This window comes from Anopheles maculipalpis, chromosome 3RL, assembly GCF_943734695.1.
Source record: "Anopheles maculipalpis chromosome 3RL, idAnoMacuDA_375_x, whole genome shotgun sequence".
NCBI classification, from domain to species: domain Eukaryota; kingdom Metazoa; phylum Arthropoda; class Insecta; order Diptera; family Culicidae; genus Anopheles; species Anopheles maculipalpis.
The window spans coordinates 54,983,617-55,008,928 of NC_064872.1; the positions used below are offsets into that span (position 1 = coordinate 54,983,617).

General features: G+C 45.4%; 2 protein-coding genes across 2 annotated transcripts in view; both read left to right on the plus strand.

Moving 5' to 3' along the window:
• LOC126561927 (homeobox protein araucan) overlaps window positions 1-7,829 on the plus strand; it is a 59,147-nt gene extending 51,318 nt beyond the window's left edge. Inside the window, exons 4-5 of the mRNA XM_050218305.1 lie at window positions 6,548-6,855; window positions 6,991-7,829. Coding sequence (XP_050074262.1) covers window positions 6,548-6,855; window positions 6,991-7,796 — 1,114 coding nt within the window. The 3' untranslated portion in view covers window positions 7,797-7,829. The remainder of the gene's footprint in view (window positions 1-6,547; window positions 6,856-6,990) is intronic.
• The window catches only part of LOC126562041 (uncharacterized), a 307,548-nt gene that overhangs the window by 8,742 nt on the left and 273,494 nt on the right, over window positions 1-25,312 (plus strand). The gene's annotated exons all lie outside the window — the stretch shown is intronic.

Here is a 25,312-nt window from a genome sequence, read left to right on the forward strand (position 1 = left end):
TGGTAAAAATGTGACTAGATGCAAATTGCTCCACACTGCACTGCAACGTTCACGGCAAGCTGGCAAGGACACTGGACGTTGCTTGCGTGGTCGTCAGCTAAATTATGAGGAACGATCTGTTTGATGGGGCGTCTGGTGTGTTGTTTGAGAGCAACAAGCGCGAAACCGACACGGCTGAATACTAATTTGCGGATATCGTTTCACATTAATCAATTACTTTATTTGATTTGAAACCATGCCGACACTGGAGATTGATTCGGATTTGGAATCCCTTTTTTTTTCTTCACTCCAATGGTTTGTGAGTTTTTTGTGTGTGGTTTGTTTCACTCAAGAGACCAAAACTCTAACACACGACCGGCTTCATTTTACCCAACCATCTCTAGCTGTTATGATTTTCGATAATTAATCCCAACCACCCCAACCATCAATGGGCCCCAACAAGCCTAAGCAGGCGGCTTACGTTTTAGTGCGCTTGTTTTGTTTAACTTTGTAGCATTTAACCCCAACGGTTGATTGAGCTTCCGCTGATCATCAGCCCTATCGCAGGGTTCCAATCTGTACGAAGCGGCCGTTTTATGGCCACCGCCACAAGCATTCCCTTTCGCGTTCCGCGTTCCTGACGGCTCCCGGTACCTATTAAAACATTATCGTAGCAATCGTGCCCGCCGTCATCAGGCTTCATGATATGGTCGTTTACTTGTAGAGTCAAAAGGTATTCATTTACACCGCGGTCGTAAAATTGGACGCTCCGGAACGAAGCCTTAAAACAAACACAACAATTAGAGGATCTTCAAATGAGAATGTCTTGCGGGTTCCCTTCGGCCTGCTGGCGGCCCGCTCGTGACGCAACATCACAAAAGGTTGATCACTACTAATTCCACTCCAAACGCCTCTTTTTTCTCCTTGTTTGGTTTTATGCCACAAAATTTATTATGGTTTAACAGTTCTCTGCTTTGTTAAAGTTATTGTATTTTTTTTGTGTTCTAAAACAGTTGTATAATCAGCAAAACATCTTTAAAGCATTGCTAGTTGGCTATAACAACGATTTTTTCAAGCTGGGAAACCATTTTATACTCTTTTAGCAATCCAAAATAGGGGCGGCCCAGTGGTGTAGGTGACAGAGGCGCCGGTTTTCAAACGGCAGGGCTGTGGTTCAAATCCGATCCAGACCGTTCCCCCGTAGTTGATGACTGACTATCACACTATGTGGTATCGGCAACCTTTAAAAGGTCCGTTTAAGCCAAGAAGAAGTAGATTTATTGTTTGAACTGTTAAAATAGTCCCTTACGGAAATGAAGGTTTAAACCAAGCTGTTGCCGCTCTGTAAAATAGTCTTTGAAGGTAGTTTTCAAATTCAATCACAAAAGTAGGGCCCAGTTTTGGATGGCATCGATCTTCACCACCCTTCGCGCTTCACTCAAATGTCAAAACTGCCAATTCCATCCGTGACCAAAAGTGAGGTGGTGGATTGATAATGAGCAGCACCTCGCCCTGTTTCGTTCACCAGCAGGAAACACAGAATTTCGACGCATACGATTTCCCCGATTGGCTTGTAACAATACTAATTATTCAAGTGTGCCGCTACAAGCTGATCGATGCCAATGAAGCAAAACAACAGCAAAAAAACACACAGAAAAGACAAATCCCTCCATCCAAGGCCGCTAGCATTCCGATGCGTTCGCTTCAAGCCCCGCTGATGGTTTTATCGACTTTGGCCAAATACGACACGGTTCGCGGTAATGTATAACTAATAATTCAATTGATTAACAATTAACTTACGCGACTGGGCCGACTCATTGTGCATCGCGGAAACCCTTCACCCATCCACCGAAAACACGCGCAGCCCTCATCGCCATCGACACGTTCTTCCACGGTGGTTGGCGTGACAAGTTTATGACGACGATTGTCATCTGTTTGAGTGGTGATTTTCGAACGAGTTGCGATGGATTTTTTTTGTTTGTTTGTTTTAGTTTTCGCTTCTTACATTCGTTTGCTCCTCCGCTCACGATCACTTGCCGCGAAAACATGGACACGGTAACGGCGGGACTTTTAGCAGAATCGTCGATCGGCTGGTGAATGTTAATGAAGTGTGTGCTGATTCCAACGCTGATGCACACAAGCTCATGTGGTGTTGGTTGGGGAGGTACTGAAAGCTATACGGGGAAGAGAGGGGAAGGAAAAGTGTAAAAGACGCACTCAATCATTAGATTGTCACGAGCGGAACAATCCGTCGTTCCCTTTAACGCGACGCGCGACGGCCCCCGGTTGGCGGAGTGACATTTGTTTGTCGTTTAAACCGATTCCTTATCGCGTTTTGTGCGATGAAAACGCTGGAACCTGCAAAAGGCAACAACGACAAATCAAAGTAGAATTATTCAAATGCCCATATCATACGGTACGGACAGTGTGCTACCTGTTCATCATAAAAAAAAGGCGCTCATCAAAGCTCATAACAGCACCCATTATGAGTGTCATAAAATGCCTCCAGGGAACCCATACTAAGTGAGCTTCGCGGCTGAACGACGCACGCATGGAGAAAGTTTACAAGGAATTCAAACCCACCGACCTGAAATGGGGATGTTTTGGATGTGTTCTGCTTCTTTTTTTCTGCTTTTAATTTACTGACGAATGAAACATATCACATCGGACGCTTCGTCTGCTGGTAATTGCCTAAATTCATTTTGTGGGTCAACACGCTTTAGACTGTCAGCATTAGAAACCGGCTCGCTTCTTATTGATTTGTTCGATTGCGTGCCCAGAATTAGATTGGCTGCAGGAACGAAGAAACAACAGCCCTCGTTGGTGTACAACACCAATAATGGAATGGACACAGGCGAAACATTCCAATAATCGCGAGCAATACCCATCATTCGAAGCGAACAACAACAAAAAAACAAACCCAACGACGTACATGGAAATGAATGAAAATGAGTGGCTTGCTGGGTGTGAGGGGGGGGAGAAAAGCGAAGGGTTGGCCGTGATTGAGACCGAACCATTGGACATAAAATAATACAAATTATCGAGCGTGACAGGAAGATGACCATTTATAATGTTTTAATAAATATGTTCCACGGTGCAGAACAATGTCGTACCGGAGCCAAAACTCCCCAATGTCTCACACGCAATCGAAATCGATCGTTCGTTCGTACGTTCGCTCGATCGAACGCGCACCAAAAAGCGCATTCGCCACGTTTGCGCTCGGCGGACGGTGAGACTCTCGCGCGGGGGCAAATGTATATGGGCACGTTCACTTTGGCCCACCCTCACAGGGAAAGGAAGCGATGCATCAAAAAGCCATCAGACAGCGAAGCGGCAGGATGTCTTACAATTGTGTTTTGAGTGTTTTTATTTTGGCAGTTTTTTGGCGCAGGCAGCCCCGGCGGGGGGGAAGCATATTGTTCACTTAATTTACCGCATGAGACTGCCCCCCCCATTGCAAATGCCCCATTTACCCGGAAGGAGTTGAAGAATCCTTGGCAGGAAGAAACAATAAAATCTCTCCCACTCGCAGGCGCGTTAATCGCCTGTAATCCCCCGAAGCAGTGTCAAAAGATTTCATTATAATGTCACCATCGTGTGGAATGCGTTTTGAAAATTTATGCCCAACGCTGTTGGATGCTCTTCTACTCTACTAAATGGCTTCCAGGCTGAGGCTTCCGAGCACAACGAGCGCAATTTGCATTCATCGCACACTCTCACTCTCGTTCTGCTATGCGTCCGTGTGCCTCTAGTTGCAGCAATTAGACTTCGTCGTCTGCCCCATGCCCTTAAACGACATGTCAGTTGCTAAACTACACATCTTCACTACACATTCCTTCGGGTCTTGGCTAGGGGTTAAGCGGGAAGGTGGGATGAGTTTTTCACGGTACAGAATCATGATTTGTCCGCTGTGTGTCACGGACATTACCAGCCCCGTTATTTTGCTCCCATTTGTCTGCAAATAAATGTGATCTGGCGACGGAATGTGAGGGCTTGTATTACATCCTCCAGAATCCTTCAAAGCGCAGAACTCATGCAAATTTTTGTGAGGCTGTGACGTCTGATTCAAGCGGACGAGACGGTGCTCGTGCAATAATTACCATTAATTATATTTTTATTAAATGATTAGAGCTTCCCATCCTGCGATGTTCCAACACATGCCGGACGAGCTCACGTTCAAGTTTCACCAATCTTGAACAGAGCATCAAGACGCTTCAATGCTTCTACTCAAATGAGAGCCTTCCTAGCTAGCTGGGTGACAATGGCAAAGCCGTATTCTGAAGCCTTGAGGCCTGACATAATCTTATTCCAAGGACTACATGCTTGAATGGCGCGTAAAATAACGCCAGTTTTTACTACAAACGACGCTTTTGTTTCCAGAAGTCTCCGGCATATACATGAGGCCTATTTTTGTTTTGTCTTTTATAATCAGCAGCTTGTTTACGTGTCCATATTTCATGGTTTACTTCCTCTGCGCTGTTACCAATGCAACCACCGCCAGCACTAACTCAACATGGACGACAGAGTCCTCGACGTCTTCCGACGTCATGGCTCTGATAATTGCTTAAATGTTCTTCACATTGTTGCGAATCAATCCCCTTATGTTACGTACAATACTACCCCCGTTTGCATCATTCGCCAAATAAATTCGGCCTGCCCTATATGGGGGAAGCCATAAGCAATGGAGAGTCGCTGCAGCTTGTAAAACATGGCGTCAACTTTAACGTTAGCTCAAAAGACTGCTCGAGCGTAGATGTAACTGATACTGCTTCACGCTGCACTGGTTCGTTTTGCAGTGTCGCTTCCATTTTTTTTTTGGTATGCCAATTTCCTGCCTTGTTAATCGATGCCTCCCTTCCGATATGCAATGTTAAGCGTCTTAATGAACAATCGACCGATTGTACTGGTGCGTCTGCAAAAGACGCCGTATATAGTACGTGCCTGTTATGTGTTGTGTCAAGCGCCTGTCCGCTTCTTCGTTGGAGTTTCATCCTTTAGCATGACATCGATTTACAAAACATGCTGTTTGGCTTTCGATACACCAGCGGCGGTGGAAAGAACGAATGTGTGCAGTAGTATTATCGAAACACCAACATCGCCAGAATTGAGAAAAAGACGACATCACTCACACGGTCCAATCCATCCACGATCCTTTCCATCAATGTTTGGGCTGGGTGGGCTGGCCGGGCCGTTGCGAGTTGCAATTTAAAATGAGAAAATGGAAAATCGATAAAAATTGTCTGATAACAGTGTGGCCGGGTCTTAACTCGCTGGTTAAGAGAAAGAGGACGGCAAAAACAGTTCCTGCCAAAGCGAACCAACAGCCCAATGGAGGGAGAAGAAAACGGAAATCAAAATAACATCACACGAACTTAAAGAAACAAACGCTTGTTAAGCGAAAAGATAACACGATGTTTTGCTTCGTGGCACCGCAATATTGCTCCCCCCCAAAACCTTGGCGACGCCAGCCTCGCGCCACAGGAAAAAGAAGATGTAACAACAACAACAAAAAACGCATCCCTCGTTTCGAAAGGATGCAAGGCTCGATCGTTGCGCTGCATGCGCGACGCAGAATGAGCAGATCGGGCGAAAATCATCATGTTTAAACGCTCGTTCGCACAATATGCGAACAACCCACGCCCGTTTGCCGTGTTCCGTGTCGACCTGGTACGCAAATGTTGTCCGGCCAAAGTGCGCGAAGCGCACCGGGATGCCCAGTGTCCGCCGCGGCCAGACAGACACACCAAACCCGCTCACGAATGGAGATTCTGATGACTATTCATGGCGGTTTTAATTGCAACCTCAGCTCATTCTGCACTTTATGGATAGATTTTCGGGGGACGCTTGTGTCGAACAGACAAATGGCAAACGCCACGAGCAGATCCGCCTATCGTTAGCGAACGTGTGCGGATGTCTTTTTGGTTTTTGCTAAAACTTCCGATTTTCGAGCCCGAACCTGTTGTTCGGCGAGGGACTCGCTGCAAAGGATGGAAAAGGTGGAAAGTTTTTGTTTGTGGTCGGTACGGGGACCGACACCTAACGATCGTTCTTCGAAAAATTTCCCAACACTAGACCGGACAAACATCGTTCGAACCCTTCTCATCATACAAACCAAACCGCAGCTTTATGGTTTTTTACTTTCCGGGGGCATAAAATGGTGCAACGTCGAATTATGGACACCGGGTGTTCAGAACTGTGTGGTTTGGAATGACCAAAATGGCTGTTTTTTTCCCTCCGAATGCCTCCGAATGTTCGTTTATCGAGTAGATGGGAAGCTATTAAAATTATTGCTCACCACATAAGGCTATGAGAAAAGTTTCTTGAAGTACAATGCTAAAATTGGGTTATCAGGGATTAGATTGAAGTTTGAATGAACGTTAAACTGTGCTGATGTGTACGGGTTGAGTTGTCTGATCAATCGTAGGGAACAGATTACATCCCACCAACACCGTTTATTTTAAATAATCCCTTTTTAAATGCATTTCATTTCACCAAATTCCATTTGCAGACTTTCATCATCAGAAACTAGTTGCTTAGCCATTGTCTTTTCTTACACTTTTCCCCCAAGGTACGGCATGGATTTGAATGGAGCACGACGAAAAAACGCCACACGGGAAACAACGAGCACACTGAAGGCCTGGCTAAATGAGCACAAAAAGAACCCATACCCGACCAAAGGCGAGAAGATTATGCTGGCGATCATCACGAAGATGACGCTGACGCAGGTTTCCACCTGGTTCGCCAACGCCCGGAGGCGATTGAAAAAGGAGAACAAGATGACCTGGGAACCGCGAAACCGCGTCGAGGACGATGATGTCAATCTCGATGATGATGACGACGACAACAAGAGCTTAAAGGACGATAAGGAAATACTAGGTGAGTCATTGAAGTCACCATACAATTGGAGACTCAGTGTGTTTCAATTAATCAACTCTAAAGAAGACGCCATTATGACGTTGATTATTGATGTTTTTCTTTCGCCAAATTCTTTTTATCCGAATTCTGCAATAGATTCCAAAGATTCTGGCACTGGTTCGAGTGAGGATGGCGATCGGCCCTCGCGATTAGACATGCTGGACCGACCCGGTGGTAGTGAGTGGAACGGATCGCGCAACGGTAGCGGTCCCAACTCGCCGGACATCTACGACCGAGGCGTCCCCGGCCATCACCATCATCCGCTGCTGCATCCTTCCAACTTCCCACCTCACCTAAGGCCGGCCATCTCGACCCCTCCCGATGTGGTCCACACCCCCAGCGGCAGCACGAACCCCAGCACAAAGCCACGCATCTGGTCACTGGCCGATATGGCCAGCAAGGAAAGCAAGGACTCTGATTCCTCCTCACCAACGGCCGGTGGATATCCGTCGCCCGGTAAAATCCCCGTTACCCCACTAGCCGGCCGTGGACTCAATCCACTGCACCACCATCCGTACATGCGGCCCGAGTTTTATCGGAATCTGTACGGACACCATCTAGCACCGGGTTCGCCGGAAGTGTCCCTGCTCGAGTCGTACCAGCGCACGTTCGGAGCCACCATCGGTGCCCACAACGGTTTGCCCGTCAGCATCAGCCCGCTAATATCGAAAGCCTCCGGCAGTGGGCCACCATTCGCACCGCTCAGCCTCACCACCGCCAACCACCACCTCCACCAGCAGCAACACTCGCACACGGCCCCACCGCCCGGTGCGTCGCCAGCCTCCAGCACCTCCAGCAATGGGCCGGAAAATCTTACCCCCACGTCCGTCTCGCTACCGTCCGGCAACGGGCCCAGCGAAGTCAAGCTGATCAACGTGCTGGCCAACAGCGCCAAACCTTGACCGTTGGCGATCAAGTAAGTGTTCCGTTGTGCAGAATACCCTTTATAACCAAAACCAACCAAGTACCGACAAAGCAGTCAAAAGGTAGAGTCCCTTTTTTAAAGGCTACTTCCTTCGTGATCGATGCCTTTGGAAATGAGATAGAAAAAAAAAAAAAACGATTCGCTTAAGTGGGTTACTTCACGAAAAAACAAACTAGAAACGAACGAAACAAAAACCCAACACAAAACACAATTTAATGCAATTGGACAATAAATGAGTGCGATTGAGCAATCGATCCATTCGTGTAAACGGAAGCAAACCATAGTCAAAAAGTAAACGAAAGCTCGCCATGATAAATGAACTGTGAACAGGCGTGTAGGCAGCAAAGGACCTATAAAAGCTGACAGCTGACATGGGGAAGGTAAGAGGCAAGAGAAGAAAAAAAAAACGTCCAAAACGTGGTTTGAAAAAATGTGACTGGAATTCTTTTTTTTTCCTGGTGAGCAACAAACAACAAAAATCTTCCTTCTACGCCTCATTGCATCTTATTTTTTCGGTCTTAAAGAGGGGCAGATTAGTTCGTACCATTCAAGCCAAGATGAATTAAATTAATCCAGTCCGATTTTCTTCTATGCTCAATTTAATTACAATTTTCTCCTACGTAAATCAATTCCTTTTTTTAACAAATTCAAAGGCCCAAACCTGCAGGAGTTTTTAAACAGTTTGAATCGATGTGAAACTGTCAAAAAATCCCAAATTTGCGATTTCAGATTTCCTTCCATTTTCCCTTGTGTAGAGGCAACTTGTGTATGCGCCAGCTTCTCATAAAGCGATTTCCAAGCGAGAACGTTAGAAATTTTGATTTAACATATTTTTTTCTGCCACTGCTTTTACTTTACTTTGAGTTTGGGAGAGTTAAGAAAGAGTAGGAAGATTTTACCACCAAACAATCATAAACCAAGGATCCAAATGATACAAATAACGGCAAAGGTAACACTAAACTAGGACACAAAACGCATTCATGCTGTAACCGTTGTAAATAGCGGCTAGATTTGTACGGTAAATAGAAAAATGCAGCGAAGAAGACATACAAAGCTCGTCAAATGCACACTCAAAAAATGCGCTGCATTTTCATCTTCTTCCGCATTTTTCACACTCACACACACGCCCTCAACAAAACTCATTCAATACGAAAAGGGAAGCGCAGATCGAGCAACTAGTGTATGTGATATTAAATTGTATTAAATATTATTTGATAAGAGGCGATATTGAAACAGTGACTGTGGGTAGGTTTGTTGGGTGGATTTTTGTGAAACATCGTTAGGAAGAGAGCGAGGGAGAGAGAGATAGAGCGTTAGATGTAATTTTCCACACTTCCAAACCAAGGCATGGCAGGAAGGACGACATGAGAGCATGTGTGGAGCGTGTAATGCACTTGTGCTGAAACAATTCTTTCAATGATGGCTTTATTAATTGTCTTAGAAAATTGACAGCCGCTGATAAGTGTTTCCTGCTCTGTTTTTCTCCTCCCATTACCCCTCCATTTTCACTTCTTGTGAGTGGAAAAAATCCCAACTGCATTTCACTTTGCCATTTGCTCGCACGAACACATCGATCCATTCGAAACCCATCGTTAGTTAGTTGTTGTACAGTTTGTTTGTTTTGTCCTTCGTTTCATTACCAAAAATAGAAACAAAACAAAAAACGCAAAATGGCTGCAAAACGGGCGGACACTAGACAAGATTGACTGAAACATATCATTGTTCATTATCGTGATGCGTTCATTTTGTGCTTCCTTCCACAACAATACGTTCGTGGTTCGCTTCGTGGTTCAGTATTTGCGTTTCCCGCGTTTCGTGTATTCGCGCAATCCTTAAATGGTCCCCAGGAGTATGGTTTAAGTACGTTAAACAATCCCTAGACAAGCGAAAACCATTGCACCGTAATGCAGTGTAAGTGTAAAAATGTATAAAACAAAGATATCTTAGATGAGTGTCCCCGAACGAAAAACCACGATCAAGCTAGAAATGCTCTCCCGTCCCTCTATTCCCCCCCCCCCCCCCCCAAAAGAAACCCCTCTTTCCCCCGTTAGTTAAATATTTAAATTTTTGCTATTTATTTTTGCTACACTGTCTTAGCAACACCATGTTTACCGCACACAGGGTGTAAAAGAGATGTTTTTGTAGTGTCGATGGAAAACGCGTGCGTGTAGCGTGTCAGACGTAGTGACGTCAGTGGCTGGGAAGATTTGTAGCTAAGAAGCTCCAGACACCGGGAAGTCGTTGAGTGTCACTGTTCGATAACAAAGTACGAACGAATCCAATACGTGCGCATCTAGGTGGACGATGATGATTTTCGTCGGCCACACACTTTCACAACCCAGCGCGAGCGTTGTGTGTATGAGCACGGAAAAGCAATTTCGAAAGTCATCATCGGGCCAGCGTGCGGCCAGCGGTGTGCGAGAGAGAAAATCTGGGAACCGTCGGGACGAAACGAAAGTTTATAAATACTATAAATATATCATTGTAATACTGGCAATAGTCATAATTGTACTGTAAATTATTATCGTAATGATGGGTGATTAGCAGAAGCAGAGTAAGTAAACCACAAGAGCAGAAAAAAAATTGGAAATAATAAGTAGTGCTAATAATAATGCAAGAAGCAAGCCCCCCCGATTGGAGGATATAAAAGAATGAAGAAGAAGGAGAAGAGTTTAAAAGAAAAGATCAACCACGAAACCACGAGTGGAGCAGTGGGTGGTAAAGCGGTAAAATGAAACCAACGTAATGTTACTAGTTGCAATAAACAAAAACCGAAAATAAAACTGAATGATATGAAAACTAACCGTGAGTTCAATTTTGTTGGAATCTTTTTTTGTTTTTCGGTGTGTGTGTGTGTGTGTGTGTCCGCTTCCCAGAAGAAAAAAAAAACAAGAAAGAAAACATTTAACACAAGCTGAAAGCGATTGTTAATTCAGCATGATACTACGTGTAGCTTCGTATGCGTCCTATTAAAATGCAGGTATTTATGGCTACAAATGAGCTAAAAATATAAACTTCAAGCAGTACAAGGGTAAGGTTCAGGTCCTACCGAAAGACGCCAGGTACACGGTAGCCCTTGCCGGCGTGATGCTTATGAGACTCGCTCGCAGCGCTTTACAAAACGTGGAGACGAAAATTATGACTTCAAGCGATGATTTATGATGACAGGCCGTGTACTCGTGTGCATTCGATCGTCATACTAGTCGGCGTAAGAGGCCAGGTCGGCCGAAGCGGTAGCCCCCTGCTTTTGGCAAAGCATCACCCCGAGGACCCCAGAGAACACACAACCCCTTCAACCGCAAAACATACACCGCACGGGAGAGCATCGGGAAGTAATCAAGGAGTATGTCAACCGATTGACGTCCGCGTACGCGGTTGAACTTTAGTTGTTTTCATGTTGTGCCCAGTGGTGTACTTTTTTTTTATTGTTGTCTTTCTTCATCTTGTTCTGAAAAAAAAAACAGAAATGTCAATCTGAAGCCAACCTCCACACGGCCACCTACCTTCCACGGGGGCGGCCAGATCCAGCGTTGGAGAAGTTGATGGAAAATTCAAACGTACGAAATTCAATCTCTATCCAACCAATCCCCATGTGTCCCATTCCTCCGCATCCGTGTGGGGGGTTGATCGGTTTGGTGGCTCGTTGTCGATTGGAGCCCTGTACTATTGACTTGTAACACTTGTTTATCCAGTCAATCTTTTTGTTTGCGGTTTTGGCGTTCCTTGCGTCGTACTGAGCCGTCGCACGATGCGATTCTTGTAAGGTTTGCGTCCATTTGTCCCCGGAGACGGACGGAGTGGGATGGAGGCAGGGTGGTTTTGGGGTGGTGTTTTGTTGCGCAGCAAGTTGTCGTAAAGTTTGCAAGCGTCCCAAATGGCCGACCATCGATCTAGTCTAGACGATTATGTGTCTGTGTATGTAGGCAAGTTGTAGCAGCAGTTGTAATTGGATTTTCAAAATGGATGCTCCATGTGCTAGAAATAAGGCTTATGAATAAGCAATAACAAATTATGTTATTTACATAATTCCACTTACAATTCTAATGTTCTACTGCTGATTTCATAAACCACGTACAAATCGTTATGAGTTTGAAATTAATCCACTGCAACAAGTGGAACTCCTCCGCCCAGCTCCGGTGCCTGCTAACAAAGTCGCCAATTTCCTTTTTTTTTTTTCGTCAACCTTCTGACAGCGAAATATGACGAGACGAAAATAAAGCACATAAATTGTCGTGTCATTTACCCGCTGGCTTTCGCTGGACCGCGAGCTCATCGAAAACACAACTCAAACGGGATGTCAAGAATCAATAATAAAAATTGATTGCTTGGCTACTGCCAAAGACAAACCGCGCGGCCGCGAGCCCAAAGCGCCGACCGGCAACATTGGCAAGCTTCACCAGCTAGAAGTTCTTCGCACACTGCACGCCGTACGATGAGAACTTATGAACCAAGGAAAATGGGAAGCTGGCAAAAAGCAAACTGGATCCTTGGAATGGGTATGAGAGCTCAACTGCAGGATGCGGAATGAAAAACATGACATATGTTATGTAGGATGTATGTTTGCATTGATTACTACTGCCGCTTCGAACGAATGCAGTTCGGGTGCCGTTTGTCGGTCTGTAGATTTTTTTGTTGGTTTCGCTATGTTGTATGTGCCACAGTAACTTTTAAAAACTGCGGTGAAATCGGCAAAGCAAACAGTCGCAAAAAAAGAAAACTATCACATCGAAAGATGACTTCCAGCCCACCACCACCGGTTATCGATCGCGACAGCGTTTGATTATGAATTTGAAAGATTGAGCCCCCATCCAGGTCCACCTCGTCCACAGGAACAACATCCGGACCGTTGCGAGTAGATTGATATGTCTGCGAGCGGGCACAGTCTGCGTAGTCTGCGGAAAGGATCGTCGGGTCTCAGAATACATTACCGCGATGATTGGTTTCAGTCCTTAATTTCTTCTCAATGCCATGCCTCGTAAATGGATGACGAACGTGGAATCATCAATCGCCCAAGGAAGAACGCAGCCACACACACACACACACACACGGGAGCAGATTTATTTGCTTCCCTTTTTGACGACGCGGTAGAGAAAGTGAGTTCTGGCACGACAACAACATTTGTTACTTCACGATGACGAATAAAATGAGATGTTTCGCTTATTAATAATGATCGCTTTGGCGCACTGGGCGGCATTTTTGCTTTGTACGAGCTGCTTGCTATCGAGGCATTAGTGGCCCTTTTTTTTTGTACATCTGCTAGTTAATAAATAAAACATCTTAATTGCATTGAGGCATTGGTAGCAACGTGCATCGAAATGTACCGAATGTTGGATAGTTTCGGACATATTCATTGCTTGTTTTTAATTCGATGTTATGACAAGTTCATCGATCGATCTTGTGAATGGGTCTTGTACATGTGACGAGTTTTGTTTTAATTTTTGGTAATTAGAAGGGTTCTGGAATGACGTTTCTAGCAGACATTTTTTATTGGCTGCTGGTTCTTCTTGTCTTAACAAGACCTCTGAGATCATGTCCGCGCTCTGATGGCTAACTAAAATTAGTGATTACATGTAGTTGGATAGTCAGTACACACTACGGGGAAACGATTTAGATGGGATTGGAACATCAGTCCTGACACTCTTTCGTTCTGCGAGCTGAGTCTATAAGATCCTATGCTTTAAAAATAGACAATGACAGAATGGCACTGTTAGGATAAAAAAAACTTCTTCTTCTTCTTCTTCTTTGGCCTGCTCAAGATTCAGCACGTCGTGTCGACATGGCCAAGTCTCCAAACAGTTTCCAGGAAACTCGGTCTTGGGGTGCAGTCCTCCATCCACGGCTACATCCGATCTCCGACAGATTAGACTCCACTTGATCCAGCAACGAGCTCGCTACGCCTCGTGCCGGACGAGTCGCTGACGAGCAGCTTCTTGGTGGGGCATGAGTCCGGCATCCTCATCGGCTTTGACTATTGTCAGGATATCAGCACCGCCAAAGATAGTCCTTAGCACCCGCCGTTCGAAAATAGCGAGTGCATTGTCGTCCTCCGTCAGCATAGCCCAAGACTCGTGCCCGTAGAGGTCTACCGGACGTCTCAAGGTGCGGTAAATCGTGCATTTCGTGTGTTGTTGGATTCTTCTGGATCGCAAGGAGTTTGTGGAGTCCGTAGTAGGCACGATTCCCCTGAACAATGCGCCATCGGATTTCGCTTCTTACGTTGTTGTCCGAAGTTACGATCGTACCAAGGTAGCAGAACTCCTCTACCACCTCGAGATCGTCGCCGTCAACTGATACTCTGCTTCCGAGTCGGGCTCTATCACGGTCAGAGCCTCCGACCAGCAGGTATTTTGTCTTCGTCGCATTGATGCTGAAGCCAAGCCAAATAATTGGAGAGATCGATTGAAAATCGTGGCCCGGATGTCGATGCCCGCGCTTCGCATGACACCCTCCAGAGCGATGTTGAACAACAAACAGGAGAGTCCGTCTCCTTGCCTCAGACCCTGGTGAGATTCGAACGATTTCGACAGCATGCTCGAAACTCTCACCTTGCATTGCACCCCGTCCATAGTGGCCTTTAGCAGCCGTACTACCAGCTTCCCAGGGAATCCGTACTGCTGCACGGTGCTCCATAGTTCGGTCCGGTTTATGGTATCGTAGGCCGCCTTGAAGCCAATGAACAGGTGGTGCGTAGCGATCTAGAGCTCCCGGCATTTTTGGAGGATCTACCGATGAGCGAAAATTTGGCCAGTGGTGGAATTGCCTTCAACAAATTCAGCTTGGTAACTTCCGACGAACGCTGTAGCAAGGGGTTCTAGCCTGCAGAAGAGTATTCGGGACAGGATCTTATAGGCAGCATTCAGGACTGTGATGGCCCGGAAGTTAGCACAGTCCATCTTGTCACCTTTTTTGTACATCGGGTGTATGACACCCAGTTTCCACTCGTCCGGTAGTTCTTCCAGATCCCAAATCTTAAACTAACCAAAGATAAAACTACCTAAGATATCCAGGTCAACTTTGCTTACTAATAAGAGCTCAATTGGAAATCTTGGAAAAATAAATTGGAAGTCCTTGATGATCTCTGCTCCTCTGGGATTCTAACTTCGCGGTCCTGTCGTGTGAAACCCACCGCCAATGTCTCCTTGCCTCGAATAGAGAGTCGTATGTCCATTTTTAACCGAAGATGCGCTCACCTTCCGGAAAGGTATTCAAATAGAGCAGCCTTATATGAGGAGCCGTCCTAGACAGTAGATTGACCAAAATCTGTTCTCAATCGAAATCCTTGCTGTTTCTTAAAAGAAGAGGACTTTATAAAATCTAATTCGACTATAGTCATCAGGATCAGCAAATATTCTCGATCGAAATATTCAAACCCTTCAGATACCAAGGCCAACGCTTTCCATACATTAAACACACGATACACAAGACTCAGGACCATCACATCAAAAATCGTTGAAATTAGTCTTATTCTTAATGCTTTTTTTTTTTTCAATAAAACATGCTTCAACTAGCTCCCATCAGTGCCCATCGTTCTCATGAATGAAGCAGCAGTTACCTGCTTTCTTACATACTAACTGATCCAATTCCCTAACCCAAACAAACAAAACACCGTTACCATTTGCTCTGATCCATCGTTTCTCTCAATAAAGAAAAAGTTGCTAGCGAATGTTTGTCTATTCTCACCGGTCTTCTCCCCTCCACCTACCAACACAGCCACCCAGGAAACCTCGGAAAAGTGCTTTAAAATTTACACCATGTTTTATACCACACCATTGACCACTAAGTGCAAGCAGTGACCGCCATCATCCGTGGATATGGTTTTGGAAGCCATCCAACTTACGACCTGACAAGACGAAATGCACCCATCGTACAACCTCTTAAATGAAAACCCCAAAGCAGATACCTCGTTCGCGTCTATCGTTTGTTCATTTTTGGCTGATTGTGCACCGTAGTGTTCCCCGCTTTCCTGTGTTACACATTTTTCAATGGAATCCATTACATAGATTGACCGTTAGCGTGTAGCAGCGCGCAGTAGCGGAGTTGGTCGCATAGACGCACGCCCACGAGGCGCACACTCTCACGCACCCGGTAGCAGCAGAAGGGTTTTGCTTCCTTCTAGGCTTTTTTCTGCTCCAAACCCCTCTAGCTGTAATTAAAGCAAACAATGGGATTGTTTATCTCTATCTTAAGGTAGTCATAAAGCATAAATAGTTTAAATAGCAACTTTTAACTTTATGATCCTCCACGGAAAAAAAAACACAACGAGATGACCTCTTGAGGGAAAAGCGAGGAAGCTGACACTGAAAGCACGAGCAGAGAAGGTCATTTGCGGATCAGCACGGGGACGTGGCTGTTGGTGGAAAGGGGGTTTGAAGACCCTTTTAAAAACCACCAGCTACCGACAACTAGCGAAAGAGCTGGAACACCCGAACCCAGCAACCAGCCGAAAAACGACTCCCAAGAAAGTAGGAAAGATCGCACCAGCTAAATGCCAGTCAAAAATGGATCTAATTTTACGACCCTGCTGCCACGGCCCAACTGGCGAGTGGAAGCTAATTCACACTTGCGAACGAAATGCAATGGCTCGATGACGATGTTACGAACAAACATTTACCTCGCAGCGAACCGGTGAACAAGATATGATGACCGTCTGTCCGACCGTCCAATATGGTCGAAAAGGGAGGGGAGGGGTAAGTGACTCGGAGATCGTAAAAGCGGACAAACAGAACCCGAAAAAAAATGGCTCAAAACTGATAATGAAAAGGTGCAATAGAGCAATAAACAAACGGTAACAACGAACAACAGAACAGAAGCTGTCCATTCGATGAAACGCACACGAAATGTGACGTGAGCTCCGGACCGTCCTGCGTGTTGCATCTTTCTGTTTCCTTCGCTCGCGGCAGGATCGTTCCGTCTTCGAGGACATTTGTTGGACAGGATCGGAGAAGGAGAGCAGCTCGCTTTGCTTCGTCCGAGATAAGCGAACAGGAACGGATGGCGCCTAATAGGATTGTATGCCTTTAGTGCCGGCGTATGTTTTATTGATTTATGTTCGATTTCCTTTCCACGACTTCACTGTGCGAGAAATTGGTCTAGAAGCGAGCCTGTTTTTCCTTATTTTCAAACGAGCTTTCCTGGCGAAACGATCCATTTGCTAGCGTTCGCTTGGTTTTGGATCGGTTTCACACGAGAATTAAGTCGCCAGTCTCAGCCGCATCATCTACGATCCGTTCCTACCGTCAGTTGTTCAAAATCGTACATTTTAAAAGGTCGCTGGAATGCTCTCCCAGCAGAGGTTCCAACGCATTTTACTGCCTGCAGCTTCTTTCACCAATCAATTTGGATGAGACGTCGAGTAGCAGTCGGCAAGCTCTCTCGAGCGCTCACTCAATTGATAGATATTGGTCAAAAATTTTACAGCACACCAATTAAACTCGACCGATCATGGCACAAACTGCCCGTTGCACTGAAGAAAGTTATTGCACCGGCAGTGGTAAAATCCCCCGATAGCAACGGGTGCCATAAAGGCGCAGACGCTAAATATATCGACGAAATATCCAACTCCTGATTAAACGGAAAACTCCAGAAAAAAAAACGTCGGTAAACGGTGATAGAAGGTGTCAGATTTAAAGAACCATTTCCGAGACGGTTAGGACAGGCATCAAAATAAATAAAAAAAAAAAACCCTGCCTTGGTCCCCACGTCGGTGTGCCGGGATGGCTGGATCGTGGTAATAAATCATCGCAGCGATTATGAATGTTTACCTAAAAGAAAATACTGCTCCGTCCCGTGTCTTGCTTCCGTCCGATCCGTCTCTTTAAGGAATGATTAGACGATTCGTAACCATGACCGGCCGGACGGATTGTGAGTGTAAATTAGGACGCTACGCTTATTTACAACCATTCATCCTAATGATATGGCGGCCCGAAAGCGTGTTAAACGGTCCCTAAGCAAGATATTACGACATTCAAATGGGAACGCAATCATCAATGGAGTTCATGGTCCTTTACGAGCGCACTAATCTTGCACTCTCACCGTGAGGCTGCGTCTCGAGATGGTTCTTTCGGGGGGGGGGGGGGGGGGGGGGGTGAGAAAGCTTCTTTGTTGCAGCTAAGGTGAGACCTCACGTCGTTCCACTTCAGTAAGTGCAGCAAGGGCAAGCCAAGCAAACAATCCTAGAGTATCTTTGAACGCTGTCCAAACAGAGCCATCAATGGATGGAAACGCGTTCGTATCCTTCGGACCCAATCAAAACGGACATCCGTACGGACAGGGACCTGCGATGCATCAACACCAATGCAAACAATTCTTGTGTGTGAATGTATCAGAAACCACCGTTTGTACAAGGACCGAACAACGAAGGAAACCAAAATCACATCAGGAAACATTTTAACGAGCACGAGGATCGTCTGCTGTAGACCATAAAAGAAACTACACGAAGGACCAACAATGGTGGAAATTGGAAAGGATGAAGTAAAAATATTTAAACCAAACAATGTCCGGACGAGGACAAAAGCGTTAGGCTGCGCTCTTTTCGTGGGTCTCTTGTTGAAGGATCTTTACCCTGTCGGGGTTTGTGAGAAAATTACATAGATTTATGGATCGAGGGAAACATGCTGTCTTTTTGTAATTGTTTGTGTTAATCATGATAAATACATCCGCTGCGTGAATCGTCCCACTTGCGTTATTCTGTTTGCAAATGCGTTTTCGGGGTGGTCAAGAGAAAGCTGTTTCGGAAGACATACTTTTCCAAATTGAAAATCAATTATTGTTGTACATTGAAGTTGATTTTTTTGTTAGCAAAAGTGGGCTAAAGTAATGAACCTTTCAAATATGCATCCACCCAGAAACAGAGCCATGCATAACAGTGTACAACGCGCCAAAAAACACTGCCCTTACATTTAAGCATGACAATGGTTTCATCACTGATGAATATTTAAACATCAGTGATACAAACCCAAATTTATGGTCCATAAATTCGTTGATTTTGTCTTCGATACAAGCACCTCCCCCCCCCGTCCCACGGACAGGCGGGCGCAGGTCCAAGGTTTTGTTTCGATAAATAAACACGTCACACATTTGCACGTCTCCAAGCACATGTGCACGACGTCCGTAAAACGTGATCGAGCACAATTCGGCGCGAATCATTTGCAATCAGCGCCGATCACATTTGCACGTCCAATTCATCCCAGGTTCCAGGTTCCAAATGTGGAACCTGTACACACCGCATGTTCGATCATGCCCGACCCTGCTTATGAGGGGCCCCAAAAAAGGGCTTTCCTGTGCGCACGAATTTGTCCCCGGCGAGCACTGAGGTGAGGATTTTTTGGAGCCGCTTAAGCCGTCAGTAGTACGGTGCGGCCGTGTACAACTGTTGCTGGTACCAAAAACACTAGCGCTTTCCGGCTACGATTTGTACCATTTTGTATGCAAATTCGCTTTCAATTGGGTTTACGTTTTGTTCCTACCTAGTACACTGTAAAACTCGCTGGACGAATCAACGACTCCCTCAGCTGAGTGACGCATGTAAAGACAAAGTGGACCTTATTGTAATGGCAATAAGCGATACAATAAGCGATACAACAGTGCTATATGTTTATGGAGCGAGTAGTAGTTGTAGTAAAAATGTTGGGACTATTTTATGTTTGCCAATTTTGACGTTAGTAAACAAGGCCGAATGAAACATTCAATCAAACAACCCAATCGATAAGTTTATCCTTTAAGAATATCCCAAAACTATACAGCGAATATCATACACGCTTCGCGATTCTTTTCCTACCGACCCAACCAAACACCGCACGCCCGTGTCAACCGACCAATCGCTCAAGCATAATGAAGCTATAAAATACAATCACTCATTAAGCTGCCGGAGAAAATGCGGGACACACCCGGTCACCAGCGCGGCAACAAAACAATAGAACATTACAAATTTTCTCTATAATTCAACACCGAAAAGTTGCCGCAATAAATTTGTTTACTTTATTGCTTTGCCGTGCCAACACCCCAAATGCTTCCCCCCCGCCATCGGGGACGCCAGGAAGCGGTCGAAAGATTTTATGTCGATTTCCCTTCGGTGCGGCGCACGGAAACGATCTTGATTCGGGGAAGCCGCGTGAAGGTGCTGACGTTCGGGATTTTGTCGCATTGAGTTAGTAGCCACATTTGCCACTTCCTCTCGCCTAAATACCCTCACGCTGGGGGCAGGAAAAATTGTGCGGACCACTTTTGTCAACGCTGGAGGTGGTTGTGAAGGGCAAAAAGCACAATTCTTCCGGCCAGCCTTTCAGCGACTCGCTGAAGCACTAATCAGCACGCTCAGTTTTGTTTACCGGCACCGCAGGACCGCTCGCCGCGTCCAACGATTTCCATTGTTGGGCGGGTAATTTTATTGGCACACAGTGACCGTACCGAACAAATCAAAACAACCTCCACCTCTGCAAGGTGGACCAACTCAAAAAGGGACCGACAGACGGGCAGGCATTAGGAGTGGGTCCAACACTCAAACGGACCCGGGTCCCAGGATGGCGATAAAACATTTTTCTCCCGTTGACTTTTAGCTTTTTGTGAAGCTCGGTGTCATAAAAAAAAAAACAAGCATACACAACAACAAACGAAACAAGTCGAAAACGGCTCGAAGAACGGGCACGATTAGGTCTGTTCGGGTGGGGGCGTGAAGTGGGGCAGGAGTAGAAGTGTATGGCGGAAGGTGTAGAAGGTAATTGATTTGGTGGACTCACGAAAATGTTAATGATTGACAGGGTTTTCGGTGGTGGCAGTGGCAATAAAGTTTCGCCATATATTTTCCGGTTTTCGTTTGCTAAGGTTTCGATGAGGGTTTCGATGCAAATTATAGCACTCTAACGCCACATAAACTTTAAAATCTTCGACAATTTAACGGTAATGAGTAAATAAAATATGTACTTCATTAACTCACGGTAATTTTCAAAAAAGGCAAATGTGCTGTAATACAATAAATTATCGAATATGGATGACAAAGAAAGCTCATCCATGAAGAACACTATCGTAACTTCGTTTTTTTCGTAGCTGACGGGTCCAGGCAGGATTCGAAACCACACACTGCCGTGTGGGAACCGACGCCGCTTGCGCTTTTTCCATCGAACCGGCCAGTGAAGACATCATTATTGCTAAAAACAATTTAAAATTAACAATCCATTTCCTTCCTTCCTATATTTCTTAGCCGAAAGCCTGTCGGTGTGTGTATTTAAGAGGTATTTTACTGTTTGGCTGTGCCCTGTGCACTCCGGTTGGATCGTTCGCGCTCACACCAAAGGACACGGGAACCACCGGGAAGGACCGCTGGGAACCATCGTCAGGATAACGCCTTCCATTACTGCGCACACTCATCGCCATGCGTTTCGACTCCTTTGCTCACGGCTCACACAGTGCAAATGGGACATAAAAAACCCTGGGCGGAACTGCCAGTTCTGCCTGATGTTTTGCGTTTTACAACCCATTTTATTAAACTTTATTAATTCATTCCGTTGTAATAAAATTACTTCGCTTGTTTTATGCTGCTTAATGCGTCGATGCCACAGTTGCCCCTGGATGGGGGGGGGGGGGGGGGGGGTTAGGGTGAAGAATTCAGTTTGTTTTTCTTCCTCTTGAGATGTTTTTTGTTTGTTTCCTTCGGACTTGAGTCACTCAACCCGTTTGACTGTGGCAAATCTTCCGCAAACGGTTTCGGAATGCACAACTTCTTACCTTTTTTATTTTATAAGTTGGTGCGATTTGCACCGGGCTCGTACAGTGCGATTGCATACTCATTTGACTTCACACACACAAAAACTGTCTTCTTGTGGCCGGTTCGTTACGGAAAACCTCCAGTCCAGAGGGCTTCTAATTGCATACGACACTGGCGGTGGTGGCATTCGGGGCCAGCCTGAAACCATTAGCACCGGCGCATCTTTTATGGATTTTATTTTTGGAACGTTGTCTGGTCGTCGTTTTGGCATCATCAGCTCATGATTTGGCTTTTTGCTTTATTGCCTTGCGAGCGGCATATCACTCAAATTGAACGTCTTTGACTTTGCTTCTCACGTTCGCAAAAATTTACAATTTCGTACAAGTATGGTAATTAAATATTACACATCATTTAGCGTACAGTTAGAAAAATTAGTACAAAAATCATAAAAAATAAATAAGTACCTTCACGTAAACGGAGAAATATTTGAAAAGTAGAATGCATTATTTACATTTTTCAGCGACACACGCCGATCGATGGTTAAAATTTATTTGCTCTAAAAATACGTTTTAAAAAATTCATGAAATTTTGCCTCACCTTCCCCATAAAGATGCTTCCAACGCGACACACTGATGGCTAAAAATAAGAAACAGACCAAAAAAAAAACTCATTCCTCTTCCTTTACACGCTAACACGATTTTTGCGGCAGCACGCAACACAGCCCCAAAAAACAATCCGGTCACAATTGTGGTTAACAATTAAAGACAAATAAACTTACAACGAGTTTTGTGTGTGAAATTGATACGCACTCGAATGATGTTTCTCATCATCGTCAAACAACGGTGCCGGGCACCGAAATTCCCCGGATGGCCGGATCGTCAATAAAACGTCTCACAAAACGACACTTGTAGCGCGGGGCAGACAGCACTCGTAAGTGGCCCACGCGTGACGCTATCTCTGCCCAGGATATATCCTTACGCATGAGCATTTCATAAATTTCACTCGCTCGGCGAGCAAGCTAATCGGTAACAAAAAAAAAAAACAAAACAGTGGTAGACGCCAGAACAGGGCAGGAAGAATAAGTTAGAAACCCGAAACACAAAAACCCCCTCAGCCCGAGTAGAAGGCCGGGAGGGAGAGAGAGAGAAAAAAAAAAGAAGTGTAAACATTTGCTCGGGCAGATTTTCACCATTTTCCACCGAACTTCACCAGCGTCGACGCGTCACCATGGGAGTACAATATTTGGATTGAGTTGTGTCAAGCAGGGAAAACATTACGATCGACATGTGAAAATCGGCTCCGATTACCCGATACTGCTGCCCGATGGTCTAAGGGAAAAAGGAAAACAGAAACCGACACAAAAAACAAACGGAGCCAACAATTTCTCCCGGTTCCGACTCGTTGAGAACCGCGTCGAGCATGCATAAGTGCCCTTCGACACGATTAGTAGCGCAGGCGTTGACGGAGACGAAACTTGAGTCTTATGGTACACGGCGGTCCCATTACTTACTGACGGTGACAGAGCGCTGTTGAAGTGGTAGGATGTTAGGAATGCAACTAGGCGATTCCGGCAGATCCGAATCCACGGTTTGTGGCCAGATTTTGACTGTAGGATACAATGGAAATTCGTTTCTAACATTGATTTTGAATAAAATAATTGCAGTTTTGGGTGTGAGAACTGAAGCTTAGAAATGGGTTTCAATGGCGGCTTTGGAAGAAAAACTGAAATTTTCTTGTTTGATTAATGTTGTGTTTTTATCAAAAATTAAATGACGTTTATCAGGTGACACAAATGACAGTTAATATCATTTGAATGAATATATCATAGTATCGTACAGTGTGATCTAATTCCAAGATTACACAAGTAAAAACAAAACGAAACACTAAAACAACCCGTGCAAACTACACCAAACAACGTTCCTCGAACGGCAAAAAAGACATCCCCAAAAACTAATCATACCAAATGTCTTTACCATCCAGCTGTAGCTGTAGGATTGCCTCACACGCCACCGTGAAACTGCAACCCGATGGCACAATCTGCCAGGATCCGCAATTTGACATTCGTCTGCCATATTTCCACCACAGTACATCCATGTTAAACCCAATATAAAATCTAATAAATTTCAAGATAAAATGCGGAATATGCAAATTCGCTGCTTCGGGGGTTTCGCCCTGCCGTACACCGAGCACCTCACCGCCATCTGCCGGCCGTACCGTTCACCCGGTTCGTCGGTGCCGCTTGGATAACAATCCAATCCGTTCCGAAGCTCCCAAGAATGCCTTCGCCATGCACCGAGAAGGTAGCGGTACGCGAATTGGGGCGAAGTAAAAGTAGTATTACCACGGTACTAGCACATTAACGACGAAAATGCTATAACAGCGTTCTGCCCCGGAAGACGGCTTGCGGTCGATGGCAGCTCGTAATAAAATACATTCCAAAGGAGGCAAAAAACGGAGAAAAACTCGGAACAAGGGGGGTGGGGCAGGGGGCGATGCCGCGAGTCCACGCGAAAGGTTGCAGGTTTTTGAATGTTCATTTATTCAAATTTAAATTTCAAAATAGACTTGAGGTGAATTTTGTTAAAATTCGCAAATAAATGATGTTCCGGAGCGTGGCTGTGACTGTGCCGCGTACTGCTGCTGAACGATGATGATGACGATGGCGGTAGTGAAGATGATACGGTTGATAATGTGCTCAACGCAGTCAGGATCTAACTGGCTGATGATAATCGTTTGTCGACGGAATCGTTTCAACGGCGTCAAACGGCGGCAATCGATGGCAGGAATGCAAACGGATGTACAAGGCTCCCTGTTTTAGCTCGGGGCTCGTGAAAGCACTTCCGGTTGGAATTTCATTCGAACCACGACGACGACGACGAGTAGTATAATAACGAGATTGTTATATGAATGAAATAGATTAAAATTGCTTTTTAAGTAATTCACAGCTCCAACTCCAGAAACACCACTCACCACCCAACCGCGTTCACTTCCAGCGCTAATATTGTATGCAAATGCTCAGAAGGGAGGCCTTCTTTGCACTAATGGTGGTAAGTACTGCCATTCGCAGTGTTCTTGGTGCTTGAAGGATTCTTACATTGCCCTACCCGCTGCGCTACGAGCGATGACAGAAGCGCACATACACACGTACCAAAACGACAGCCTCCACAGAAGGAAGTGAGAAAACGTGGCCAGAGAACACGGTCGTAAGGATTTTCTGTTTACAATTTAAATATTTACTAGACATCCAAGAGTTCTGCTTGGCAGTGGTTTTATTAGAAAATTTGCCCCCAATCGACCATATTGTCGAACGCGGAGAGCACGAACGGTGGCTGGGAGGCTTTGCAAATACTTTTGGTTCCTGTGATTCCACATCGAGTGGGATGCTTGAAAGAGTTTGCCGGTTGGAATTGATTTAGATCGTTTATTGGATGGATTTGAATATTGAGACTTTTCTGGGTTTGGGTACAGAAGAGACGATGTGTCTAATTAATGTTGGGATGTTAACGTGTCACCGATTGAGGCAATAATAACCACAGGTTCCCCGTACTACACAAAACCACTTAAAACATCATTTCTTTAAATGGTGCATGTACGGTTGAAGATAATGAATTTCATCACACATTAGTTGGCTCGTTTGAAAACGCACAACCGGACCGGGACAGGGCGTCTCCTCACGTCACGTAACTGCTCCGAAACAATAATCAATGTCTGAAACGCAACGATCTGTCATTCACAGCCCCGATCTCACTGTATCGGTGTACCGTGCACATTAAAACCCTTCAAGTGGAAATGCA